This window comes from Nicotiana attenuata, unplaced genomic scaffold (assembly GCF_001879085.1).
Source record: "Nicotiana attenuata strain UT unplaced genomic scaffold, NIATTr2, whole genome shotgun sequence".
Taxonomy (NCBI): Eukaryota; Viridiplantae; Streptophyta; class Magnoliopsida; order Solanales; family Solanaceae; genus Nicotiana; species Nicotiana attenuata.
The window spans coordinates 214,310-227,824 of NW_017670723.1; the positions used below are offsets into that span (position 1 = coordinate 214,310).

Here is a 13,515-nt window from a genome sequence, read left to right on the forward strand (position 1 = left end):
AAGAAAAAAACCGATAAATAGCCGAAAAAACCGAAAAAACCGAAAAACCGACAAAAAACCGACTTAATTGGTTTGGTTTGGTTCCAATATTTGAAAAACCGACTTACTTGGTTTAGTTTCTTTTTAGGAAAAAACCGACCCAAACCGAACCATGAACACCCCTAATTATTAGTAGTGGCTAGTTAATCTGAATGGGTTGTATGAGATCCTTAATTTGCGGCAATGGAAGTGCTTGGCCAGTAACTAATTGAATATTTTTTTCCCCTTTTTTTAATTATAAAAAAAAGGATTTAATTCTTGAATTGTTCATTAAAAAATTGCCAAAGATCTTTGAGCAATAGATCCGGTTAGCTTGGTGTTTGTTTGAACAATTAGCTTGGTGTTTGTTTGAACAATTGTTTACTAGAAGTGTTGTAAGATATATATTTTTGTTATTATCGTTTTTAAGAGTAGAAATTACTCGCACTAATTGTTCATACCAAATCAATTAATATAATTTATATAAGGTTAAGTAATATGTATTTTTATTTTGATTCGTTGATCCTTTCAGTTAATTATTTAGTTATGCATGAACATCCGATGCGAATAAGTATTTAGCATCAGAGGTGGAGTCAAGGTATCAATTTTATGGGTTCTGAATTTTGACCGACGATATCAGGTGTTAGTGACTGAATTTTAAATTTAATATTTGTACATATTTAATAAATTTCTTAACATAAAATATATTGTTAAGCAAAAAACGACTGAATTCGGCCGAACTCGTAGCTCGACTTTTATCTCCGCGTTGTTTATCTTGTTTTAAAGCATATTTCTACACATAAACTTAGAGAGGAATAAAATTGCTTAAAATAGCAAATATACATCAGGGCATGTAGTCACCTTCTCGTTTTATTGTTTAATACCAATGCACCAACCAAAAAAACGTTTTTTTTTTGTTTTTTTTATATATAAATCCAATCTCTTGTTTTTTCTGGGTTTTGGGTTTATCTTGTCAATTTGTTTAGGTGTCGAGTGATTAGGACCCTTAACCAATAAAGACTAATAGTAGCCTAGTAGGGGAGCCCACTTAATCATAAATGAGGAGTACAGGATTAAATTAAAACGTAGATGAACAGCTGGGATCCACGTGGTAGGAACATGACACTGAGGAGTGGTTTTATTTTGTGTCTCGCATAATTTACATTAGTTGTGTGTGACCTCTTTTTATCTCACATATTTATGGACCCATATCTTACACATCTGGTTTCATAAAATTCTGGGACCCACATAGTTGTGAGATAAAAAAAAAGCCTCACACAACTAATGTCAATTGTATGAGGCACAAAATAAAATTTTTCGTCACTAAGGATCCTAAATGCGCGGCACTGGAATTAATGAATGAAACAATATTTCCACCCTTTTGTTTATAAATGGGATTTAATTCTTGATTTCTTCATTTAAAGATGGCCAAATTCATGTAACACCGCCACTATGAGAATTATGCTCCTAATTTTCAATTTATATGAACAACTTGACTGAGTACGATGTATAAGATAAAAAAAAAATTTTAAAAAAATTATTATTAAATATACCATAAGATGCTATGGTTATAAAAATATGTCATTAAGATAAACAAAATTTGAAGTTAAATTATTTTCAAATAAAAGTATATTTTTATTTTAAAACAGATTAATAAGAGAATAATATCACATAGAATAAAATAATAAAAAAAAAGAAAGTAAGAAATGCTATTTCGCTCTTGGGATGAAACGAGGTGTCTCGTTTTCATCAATCAATTGTCAATAGATTCTTTAGTCTTCGTGGAGAGATCCTCAAACCAATGTAATACGAAATTTTATATAAAGCAAATGCAATAATTATAAATAAATAATTTGGGATTATTTATTCACCATTATTATTGTTAATCATCCGTATTTGACATTTATACAAATAAATATTATAATTATCTACAATGTCAATGTACACATTAAACTCTATTCTTGAAAAGTTACCCCTCCCTACTATCACCTAGTCCACCTAAATTCAGTATAATTACATTGTATTCGTGGAAAAAGAAATATAGAATAATAAGATGAACGTGTAAAAGAAAATGCTAGAAAAAATCTTTAAAGTAATATATTTCTTTTATGAGTTGTAAATGAATTGAAAGATCTGTATTTTTAATCATTACATATGCTACCACTAGATAAAGATGGAGGAATTTTAAACAAATTTTTTGCTAAAAGCTTTTGTGATAAATCCCTATAGGAATAATTTTCATAATTTTTTTTTGCTGCAACATACTCTAAACTCTAAAGTCTAAGCAATTTGAAGAAATCTCTAAGCAAAAATATTTGAAGAAATCAGGAGAAAAAGCAAACGTGGCTATGGCAACGAGTTCAATACGACGTGGCAATCAAATAAGAGAAGGCAAACGTGGCTCATTTTTATTGGATAATGACACCAAAGGTACTCCGATGACATGGACCGCCGTTCCCATTAAAAACAAATACTTCTCCGCCGTAGCTCCTTCGATTCTCCGGCACCGGGAAAAATTCACACGAAAAAGGAGAGAACGCAAATGGCGATTAAGCCATATATGAGATCGATTTTGATTGTTGCTATTGCTTTCCTATCTGTTTTACCAGCTACTCTCTGTATCGAAGATAAATGTGCTGCTTGTACTGCCATTGCTGTAAGTATTCACATTCTCTTCTGCTCATTTTACGCCAATGTATAAAGATGCATTCTACCTTATTTTGTTCGTATGAGATCTAGCTTAGAGAACCTTTAATTCGATTAAAGACAAATTAGTTCGCCTCAATTGATGATTTAAATAGACTAAAAGGCAGCCCGGCGGGTTTGGGGAAGGGTCGGACACAAGGGTCTATTGTAAATAGACTACTCCAACTAATTTGAGATTGAGAAGTGATTTATTTGTTTATATTTGTATGAATACATGATTATGCTAAAGATTAAGCCTTTTTTAACATTTAATGATAGTGAAAGTAGCCAAATGAGAATTTACATGTACTGACAATTGATTCATGTGTGGCACCTAATTGGCTCTGACTCATTTATTTTCATGACTCTCAGGAGGAGCTGGAGCGTGGACTCTTGAAAGTAAGAATATCATGTCACTTTGTTGATCTTTATCTTTTGTGTTGTGTATTTACCTTGTAGAAATTGTCCTAGCTCAATCTATCAGGAATAAAAGGAAGAAAAAGAAATCATCCTAGCTATCTGCCATGATGTTATCTCACCCTAGGTTTAAAATGGAGATATTAGGTTCTTCTAGCGTGATTTGTAAAATTGGATACATGTATATGACTGTGCAGTGAGAACTTCTTCTTACAAGGAAATGGAAATGTTTGAAGTTGTGTTAGTCAAGATTGATGGTTTTGAAAGACGATGGGAAACATGTCGAACAGTCGAAGGAACTCGGCAAAATGACCCTGTAACTTTGGGAGAAGGGGTGCTCTCCTATATTTTGATTAGGAAAGCGGCATATACCAGGGGTAGCGACTATTTATTAAAATAATTGAAAGTGTCTTGTGTACCAAGCTTATGTTCATGTATAAGCCTTTGATTTATACACAATGTAGTAAAACTTCTTCAGTTGTTCCAAGGCCACACTTGATTCACTTTTAGAGAAGAAGCTTTAATAGTGGTCTCAATAGTGTTACTATCTGATTTTAATACTAGAAAATCAAATTGCTAAAATGATTTATAACTAGGACAATACATCCGAAGTAAAAGATCTTCAGTTCAAGTTGTGTTTCATATTCTCATCTACATAAAGTACTATAGTTTCATGTCTATTCTTTGTCATTTTCTCTGACATTTCCTGAGTTAATTTATGTGTATTTTATAGGAAAAACCAAGAAACCATTTAGACATGAGACACCGCCTGGATTCTAAAGGTCAGCGTGAAGGGAAACTTATTGATTACAGGTCTAATATTAATGATCACCTTATTGATTAATTAAGGTTTTTGTTTATGTCAGTTCCTAATTGCTACTCTTTTCATCGTTACAGCTTTTAAATCTATTACCCAGTTGTAATTAAGAACCGAGCTTACTTCAAATTGATTTCTGTGATATCCTATCCCTATGGGCCTTTTGGTTAAAGAGTTAAAGCATATCTATTTTCAACATCTGACAGAACTATATTATAGTTGCTTTCTTCCAGTTTGAACATGCTTTTAATTTCTCCGCTTTTCTGGAGTGACTTAGTTTTGTTATTTTTTCATTTCCTAGGAGTGCTTCCATAAGGTTTATACTTTTGCCCCCCTTTCAATTTAGAAAAACTAGTAGTTTGAAAATATCGTCTGAATCTTTTCCTCATTAAAAGCTTGTTACTTTAACGGGCAACAATGATCAATCAGATTATAATATAACCACTTTACAATCCTTCTCAAAAAAATATAACCACTTTACAATAACTCATATTTTGCATGTTGGATTCTTAATAGAAACTGCAGTTTCTAACAGAAGGTAACCATCAGCTTGGTTTTCTAAAGAATAAAACTAAGAGAAGAGTGGTGTTTCACCTCAACTTTCACCACAATCTTTTGATGTTCTCAACAAGTAGTTAATATTATGTGCTCCAGGAAATAAGTAGGGGTGGGGAGGCTAGATAATATGGTGCGGTACCAGTTTTGTCCTTATGAATTAAAAGCAAGTTGTTTTTGTTTTTGTTTTTATTTTGATAAACATTAAAAGCAAGTTATTCTCGCTAGGCAATTAGATTTTTCATGCATATTCTTCCTCTGTTTCCTTGGATCCATATTCTTCCTCTGTTTCCTTGGATCCAAATCAAAGGGTTTCATAATCCCTTTCTTTTTACTTTGTCTTCTTACTATTCTATATTATCAGAGGTCATTGGTCTCTTTCCTCTTCTCTTTACCTGCCTACTTCTCATCCCTTCTTGTCCCAGTTTTAATATCCCCTTCCCCCTGGTCACGAGATTACCTATTTTAGGAGTAACCAAGTGTTAGAATCCCATATTGCTGATGTGCAGTTACACAAATTTTTTCACCTCTTGTTGAGTTAACAGCATATAAAAGTTTAAACTTTTATGATTTTGGTAACCTCTTTTCTATATTTCTTCAAGCAGAGCTAGTGAGCTAAGGGTTGTTGAACTCCTAGAGGACCTCTGTGAAAAAATGCAAGATTATACTCTGGAGAAGGTAGCGTTTACTTGAAATCTTGCTAGTTTCTCATTGCCATGTTTTATTTGTACAATCAACAGTATTAATAGAGACAAATTGGATAAATCCAAATTTGAGACATAAAAGCTTTTTGTACAATTTATTCTGGCAATCACTTGAGTACAAAGTTACCTTAATGCTAACTCTGTTCTTTTTCTGCCTGCTAGGTGGATTCAAGCACAAAAACTTGGATTAAAGTAAACAACTGGGACCTTCTCAAGACTAGTACGTCTCATGACTTCATTTCTTCCACTTTGAATGCTTAATTGCTTCACATCTATAACTGCACTCCTAATGTTGCTAATATTGAGAGTTCGAAGTATAAGTTTCTTGAAAAAAGTCATTCATCTAGTTTCTGCCAAACCTCAGCATGACCTTCACAAGCTATCTGCCTATGAAATTACCTTTTGGATATCTTGCCTCTTAAGAGTTGGATGTCAGTGAGCAACACAGTCTCTCTATATATGCAGGTCTTCTCTCTGGCCGAGTTTGACAGAATCTTAATTGTTATGAACTTGAGTATTGCCTGGGACATGCTCTTTTTTTTTTATCTCTCATACTCATTCTGTTTTGAAGCACAAACCTCATCCATAGTCATTATAGTTCCAGCTGCCAAATTACATCGTACATGGGGTATATTGATGTGAATAACATTACACGTTGACATTGTGTTGCGGGAATGATCTAGCATTTTCTTAGCTGGCGAGTCAATGATCTTCCTTTAGTTAATTCTTCCCTTCCTTTACACAGAGAGAGCTTGGGAATTTTTCTAACAGCTTGGAACTTGAGAACATGATTATGGTACTACCATTTATATTATGGCAATTTAATTGGTTTTCAGACATTCTTAAGTGTTCCTGGAAGCATACATTGTAACTGGAATTTTGCGTGAAGTAAAGAGCACCCCAATGGAGGTAACAATATGAGAGGAATTCAATCGAACCTACATTTTACTTAATCAAAAAAGAGAAAGAGAGGAATTCAACTGAACTCCATGCCCATTCATGGGTTGGTTAGTAGGAATTTGTTCATTATAAAAAAGAAACGTGATAACTTATTCATGGGTTGTTAGTAGGAATTTGTTCATTATAACAAGAAAAGAGATAACTTACAGGGTATGCTGTACAAGAAACACATTATCTTAACAAGTGCTGTGCACCATATGAAGAGCACCCAAGGGGAGGTATCAATTATGAGAGGAATTCAACTGAACCCCATGGTCTCTATGTTCATGAGTTGGTTACCATTATCTTAATGAGCTGTGTGCACCATATGGGGAAAACATTAAGTTTTGGAATGAAAATAACTTCTAAGTTTCTTGTATTTTTCCAATCAAAAGTTGAGTTAAGGAGATGACTAAGATAAGATTAGATGAGGCAGATTGTTAGGCAAGTTTTGTGCCGAGAGCAAGCTAGTAAAGTGATGTTCATTGGACATGGACCTCAAAAATGTGGACTAATGAACACATATTACGATATGGGAAATATAATCCTGACGCCAAGTTGCTAACTGCATTTATAATTTAACTTTCTGGGAGTAAGCTAAACTTAACCATTTCTGATAGTCCAAACGAACAAATGGATTCTCATAAAATGAGTGCGTTAGAGTAGAAGTAAGTTATCAGGGACGCTAATCATGTGATTTCCTCAGTAAATCATCTCTGGTTATTATGTGTTAAAGTTTACGTATAACTTGAATTTAATGTTTTGCTTTTCCTTTTTCCTTGACAGATAAACAAGAAGCTCGAGCACATTCAAAAGCTATATCATCCTTCTGTGGAAGGTAAGAGAGGGACCATTTAAGCCTCTTATCTACGGTGTATTCCTATTTCACTTCTGATTCCACTCTAAATTTTTGCACTTTTAACAATATTTTGTTATGCTGCCAGGTTACTTGAGCAAACTGAAGATGACGTAAGATGATTTTCCTACAACGATGACGTTTACTCCCTGATTCATAGCTCTTGATATTTTTTACCTTCTCCTGTTTATACCAGATTAATGATGATTATTACCTATTACACTAATGCTATCCATAAATTACAGTTCACAGAATTGATGAAGAAAGGATCTGTCCAAGTTGGAGATGTAAGCAAGGTATTATGTGAAGATCTCAGCAACTATTGCAATGGGAAAAGGTAATTAATTTTAGCAATAGCTCATGTTCTTCAATATTAATATAGTATTAACTACTCCAAGCTGGGTTTATTAGGTACTGATAAACTATCTAATCGGAAGCAATCATATTATATATTAAAAATCTTCTTAGCATTTCACGTATGGACTGATTAATTTGTGTTGCACTCTCTACATTTATGCAGTAGTTCCAATAAGACAGTAGGTGATGAAAACGAAGATACAGATCGAGAACTTTGACCTAATTAATCCTTTTCTTTTCCTGCTGGTTTTGATGGGTAGAGAGAGAGAAGATTGTCTCTATTGTAACTCATGCAAACAGATAACTTCAATAGAAGTAGCAGAAATTTACACCCTCCTATTTTCTTCCCTCCTTCTTGTTGGGCCATGTATCAGTCGTTGCAAGTTGTACTCAAGATTAACTAACTTTATCGATGAACAATATCATTGTCATTCGTATCCTTTCTTCTTGTTGTATTATTCTACTTAATATTATACGTAATTTTCTTTTAATTCCAACTGTGACTTCAAGTCATATGATTTAAGATTTTAATTTGACTTGTTTGTGTGTTTGTTTAGGTCTTATTGAAAGTATCAAATTAGTGGTAAAACTTAGTTAATTGAAGAGAGTGCAGAACTGTTCAAATGTCTTTTTTATGTTCAAATTCGATTAGCTAAATGATATTAGATTCTTGAACTTGTGAAAGTTGTATAGAATGATTTTAGATCCTTTCAATTAAGAAGGGTGTCATGTGAATCAGGAGAAAGTAGTTTTTTCTTCATCCAAATCTAAAAATTACAATGCATTAGGAACTTTCGTCTTAAGGCTGTAATTATTTTTTATTTCTAAGAAGAGCTTAGAATGTGTTGTTCAATATTTGAAAATAGAGTAATTCTAATTGGAAGGCCACGACCACTTGGATCCTACCGGTGCTCAAAAAGTCGACGAACTCCCGTTAATTTGAAATTTGGTGGGTCCATCAGAAATAGCCTAGTAACTGTTGGAATTATTCATAATGCAAAGTCAATTTGAAATTCCATTTACAACCAATAGCCATGAGTTTTTTATTTATTTTTCAAATGTCCTATCTATTTCCAAGTGGCCTCTTGCTTGAAGCCTTAAAGCCAAGTGTTGAATGGCCTTGACAAATGGCTATGCAAATCTACCATATGTCTTCATGCATGGAAGACAAGATACACTTGTCAATGTTGGAGCCAAGTGGACTAATATAATGGGACAAGTTTCAAAAGACTCTCGACACTTATCATACATGCAACCTCCTTAATTGCCTATAAATAGGTTATGGATTAGGCATTATCATCACTCAATCTTAACCAAGAATCCATCTTGCTAATCATTACTTTTCTTCCTACAACATTCTTTAATTTCTGTAACAATTACAGAAAATACCTTCATCTTCTCTTCTTTCTGGGCAACTGTTTTGTGCAAATTCTAAACTTTCAGCCACGAGTGCACGTGTTTGGAGGTGCTGTGGAACCTTGGGGAGCGACCGACCTTAACGATTTGCACCTAGTCGGGCCGAAATCGCTTTCAAGGCAGTGGCTTGCCACGACACAGTATTTTTGATAAATTGTTCTTCTTTCCTTCTTGTTCTTAGTCGATATTATCTACTCATTTTTCTTACAGTAACTACTATTCATTGCTTCGCCATGAATAACATCATTTTTTTTGGTATTTTGGGATCATGAAATAGAAATTAATGATTATGTTCTTTTTTTCGTGTGTTTATATACATGAAAATTTTTCTGAATTTGGTTGAGGGACTCCGATTAGCCTAAAAATTGGTGGATCCATCAAATATGACCTTGTGACTTGTAAGCAATACTAACCATGACTAACAATATTTTTTAGCATTTCAGAGTCATAAAAATACTATGCACGGCCACATAGAACTTGCTTGCGCTATGAACGACCACTTGATTAGGATCAGTTCAAGTGAGCTCAAGATAGAAAGAAAAGAAAGCTCAAAATTTTGGACTTCTAATGGATAGAGTTTAACAGTGAGAGTCAAGGACAAAGCTCAAAGAATGGAGGAAAAGCTCCAGTCCAAGCCAACCTTACTGAGGGTGGTGATGTCATTGTTGTTGTGGTTGTTGAGGCAAACATGGTGGCTAACAAGACTGACTGGATACTGGACACAGGCGCTTCAAGGCATCTTTGCGCCAACAAAGAACTGTTTCACGACTTTGAGGAATCTGTTGATGGCGAGTGTTTCTACATGGGTAACTCCACTACAGCTGGAGTTATGGGTAAAGGAAAAACTTTCTTAAATTAACTTCTGAAAAAACTTTAGCTTTGAACAATGTTCTGTATGTACCCTCCCTTCGTAGAAACTTAGTTTCTGGTGCGCTTCTCAACAAAGTAGGTCTTAAACTTGTTTTTGAATCTGATAAAGTTGTTATTTCTCGTGGGGGAGACTTTGTTGGGAAGGGTTACCTTAGTGGGGGTTTATTTGTACTGAACATCGCTCAAGAGATTGCTGATGATGCTAGTACTTTCAATTCTGCTTATATTGCTGAGTCTATTGATTTGTGGCATGGTAGACTAGGTCATATTAATATTGCTTCTATTAAAAGACATAGAAAAATGGAATTAATTCCTGCAGTTAATGTTGATTATTTTTCTAAGTGTCATGTTTGTGTAGAAGCAAAACATACCAAAAAGCCTTTTAAGAATGTAACTAGTAGAAAAACAAAATTGCTTGAACTAGTACATTCAGACTTAGCAGATTTCAAGAACACTGTTAGTAAAGGTGGAAAGAAATACTACATCACCTTTGTAGATGACTTTTCTAGATACACTAAGGTATATCTTCTTAAGTCAAAAGATGAGGCTGAAAGCATGTTTTTAAAATACAAGGCAGAAGTTGAGAATCAATTAGATAGAAAAATCAAGAGACTTAGGTCTGACAAGGGTGGTGAATATAGTACTAATACTCTAGAAGCCTTTTGTGAGGATTATACATGAAATTAGTGCTCCCTATACTCCCCAACAAAATGGTGTAGCCGAACGGAAAAATAGAACCCTTAAGGAAATGATGAATTCTATGCTTTTGAGTTCGGGTTTATCTTATAATATGTGGGGGGTAGCTATTTTACCTGCATGCTATGTTCTTAATAAAGTCCCTCCTAAGAAGTTAGATAAAACTCCATATGAGTTATGGAAAGGGTTTGCCCCTAACTTAAATTTTTTGAAAGTTTGGGGGTGTTTGGCTAAGGTTGGTCTACCTGATTTTAAACAAGTAACTGTTGGACCCAAGACTTTTAATGCTATTTTCATTGGTTATGCTCAAATAGTGTTGCATATAGATTTATGTCTTTGAATGATAGTTCTATTTGCGAATCTAGAGATGCAGAATTTTTTGATCATGTTTTTCCATTGAAAAATAATGTGCCTAGTGATGTGACTAATAATGCTTCTACATTTATGCATGTTAATTCTCATATTGTGCCTTCTTCTAGTGCTACTGCTAATGAGCATGAAAATAACCTTAGAAGAAGCAAGAGGCGTAGAATTGAAACTAGCTTTGGTCCTGACTTTATTACTACTTTCTTGACTGAAAATATTGATCTTGATGTTTTGAGTGATGAATTAGTGTCAATCTATTTAATAGAAGAAGACCCTAAGACATATAGTGAAGCAATGAGGTCAATAGATGCTAGTTTTTGGAAAGAGGCCATTAAAAGTGAATTAGACTCTATAGTTTCTAATCATACTTGGGACTTGTCTGATTTGCCTAAAGGTTGTAAACCCATAAGTAGCAAGTGGGTATTTAAGAAGAAGTTGAGACATGACGGTACAATTGAGAAATATAAGGCTAGACTTGTTATTAGGGGTTTTAATCAAAAGAAAGACATTGATTACTTTGACACTTATTCTCCTGTGACTAAGATAGCGACTATTAGAACTCTTGTTGCTGTAGCCGCTATTCACAATTTGGTAATACATCAAATGGATGTTAAAACATCTTTCCTAAATGGTGATTTAGAGGAAGAGATCTATATGTCTCAAACCTGAGGGATTTATGATCCAAGGACAGGAGAATAAAGTATGCAAATTAAGAAAGACTTTGTATGGTCTAAAGTAGACACCTAAGCAATGATATGAAAAGTTTAATAGCACATTAGTAGATAATGGTTTTGTTGTTAATGCATCTGATACTTGTGTTTATTCCAAGATGATAGGATCAGATTGTGTTATTATATGTTTGTATGTGGATGACATGTTAATCTTTGGCCCTAATGTGAATGCTGTTAATGAGACTAAGAATTTTTTGTCTTCTAAATTTGAAATGGAAGATCTTGGAGAAGCAGATGTGATTTTAGGGGTTAAAATCAAAAGAACTTCTAATGGTTTTTCATTGTCTCAGTCTCATTATATTGAGAAAATATTGAAAAGGTTTAGTTGTTTTGATGTAGCACCTGTGAGAACTCCTTATGATCCTAGCATACACTTGAAAAAGAATAAGGAATCTAGTATTTTTCAAACTGAGTATGCTAAGATAATTGGTAGTGTAATGTTTCTCATGAATTATACATGACCTGATATTGCTTTTGCTTAGTAGATTGAGTAGATATACTTACAACCATAGTAGTGAACACTGGAATGCTCTTCATCGTTTGCTAAGATATTTGAGAGGTACTACAGATTGGTGTTTGCATTTTAATAAATTTCTTGCTGTTTTAGAAGGATTTTGTGATGCAATTTGGGTTACTGACAATGATGAAGTTAGCTCCACTAGTGGCTATGTGTTCACTTTGGGTGCAGGTGCTATTTCATGAAAGTCTTCAAAACAGACTTGTATAGCACGATCTACTATGGAGTCTGAATTCATTGCTCTTGAGTTGGCAGGGCAAGAAGCCAAGTGGTTGAAAAACTTATTGGCAGACGTGACTTTGTGGGGAAGACAAGCTTCACCAGTTTCTCTACATTGTGACTCACAGGCAGCAATTGGAATTGCCAAAAATAGTGTGTACAATGGAAAAAGAAGACATATCCGCATTAGGCATGGAGCGATAAAACAGTTGTTGAAACATGATGTTATTTCCTTGGAATATATAAGATCCGAAAGAAATTTGGCGGATCCTTTAACCAAGGGTTTGGCAAGGAGAGTTATCCTTGAAACGTCAAGGGGGATGGGGTTAAAACCCATGGATTGAGGAAGTATGGTGGATACCCGTTTGTGGTCAAACGAAGCCATATGAGACCTCAATATGCACTACATTTCCTATCCCTATGGCGTGTGGTAGTGCTTTATAAGGTTGAGCTTATTGTGCTCTTAATGATTCCGCCTTAACGTAGTCTATGTGTAGATAGACTTGATGGAATCACCTACGTGAGTGTAAAGGTGCGGTCGCCTTTTATGAAAGACTTGGGATGCCTTTCTAGAGCACTCATGAGACCCAAGGTATGTGCATGACCATAAAAGCACTTTGTTAGTATCGCAGAATTTGCATAAAATTAAGGATATAGTATGTGTTGTGGGGGTCTCAGCTAATGTCCATTCAGTTCAAGAGTACTTCATTTTGTGGATGTTAGTTGTTGCCTCATTTCACTACGTGTCAATTCAAATCGAAAGATATTGACACTTAAGTACATGTTCCTTCTTTTGCCCAGAATTGTTCTATTTTTTTCTTTGCATTAGTGGGGGATTGTTGGAATTATTCATAATGCAAAATCAAATTCTTTTTTTTTGAAATTCCATTTACAACCAATAGCCATGAGTTTTTTATTTTTCAAAATATCCTATCTATTTCCAAGTGGCCTCTTGCATGAAGCCTTAAAGCCAAGTGTTGAATGACTTTGACAAATGGCTATGCAAATCTACCATATGTCTTCATGCATGGAAGACAAGATACACTTGTCAATATTGGAGCCAAATGTCTTCATGCATGGAAGACAAGATACACTTGTCAATATTGGAGCCAAGTGGACTAACATAATGGGACAAGTGTCAAAAGTCTCTCGATACTTGTCATACATGCAACCTCCTTAATTTCCTATAAATAGGTTATGAATTAGCCATCATAATCACTCAATTCTTAACCAAGAATACATCTAGCTAATCATTCCTTTCTTCCTAGTCTTCTTTGTGAATTATCCAACACATAAAATACCTTCATCTTCTCTTCTTCCTGGGCAACTATTTTGTGCAAATTCTAAACTTC

The 13,515-nt window shown here is 34.3% G+C and overlaps 1 protein-coding gene across 2 annotated transcripts; it reads left to right on the top strand.

The window, feature by feature from the left end:
- Nucleotides 1-2,444: 2,444 nt before the first annotated feature.
- Nucleotides 2,445-7,845, top strand: LOC109242687 (protein seele). 2 transcript variants are annotated; one of them, XM_019409530.1, is made up of 9 exons: nucleotides 2,445-2,674; nucleotides 3,076-3,102; nucleotides 3,854-3,933; nucleotides 5,098-5,170; nucleotides 5,359-5,416; nucleotides 6,922-6,973; nucleotides 7,080-7,104; nucleotides 7,237-7,328; nucleotides 7,515-7,845. In XM_019409530.1, exons 1-9 carry the CDS (start codon nucleotides 2,561-2,563, stop codon nucleotides 7,564-7,566), a joined length of 573 nt encoding a protein of 190 aa, XP_019265075.1. In that variant the 5' UTR covers nucleotides 2,445-2,560; the 3' UTR covers nucleotides 7,567-7,845. The 2 variants fall into 2 exon arrangements, with proteins under 2 accessions (XP_019265075.1, XP_019265074.1); XM_019409529.1 differs by having other exon boundaries at nucleotides 2,449-2,674; nucleotides 7,512-7,845.
- The last annotated feature ends 5,670 nt before the right edge of the window (nucleotides 7,846-13,515 follow it).

Bases quoted from the DNA above. Each gene is read 5' to 3' on its own strand.
- LOC109242687 (XM_019409529.1), top strand. From the start codon at position 2,561: ATGGCGATTAAGCCATATATGAGATCGATTTTGATTGTTGCTATTGCT. The intron at 2,675-3,075 runs GTAAGTATTCAC...CATGACTCTCAG, and splicing joins CTGCTTGTACTGCCATTGCT to GAGGAGCTGGAGCGTGGACT. The intron at 6,974-7,079 runs GTAAGAGAGGGA...TTATGCTGCCAG, and splicing joins ATATCATCCTTCTGTGGAAG to GTTACTTGAGCAAACTGAAG.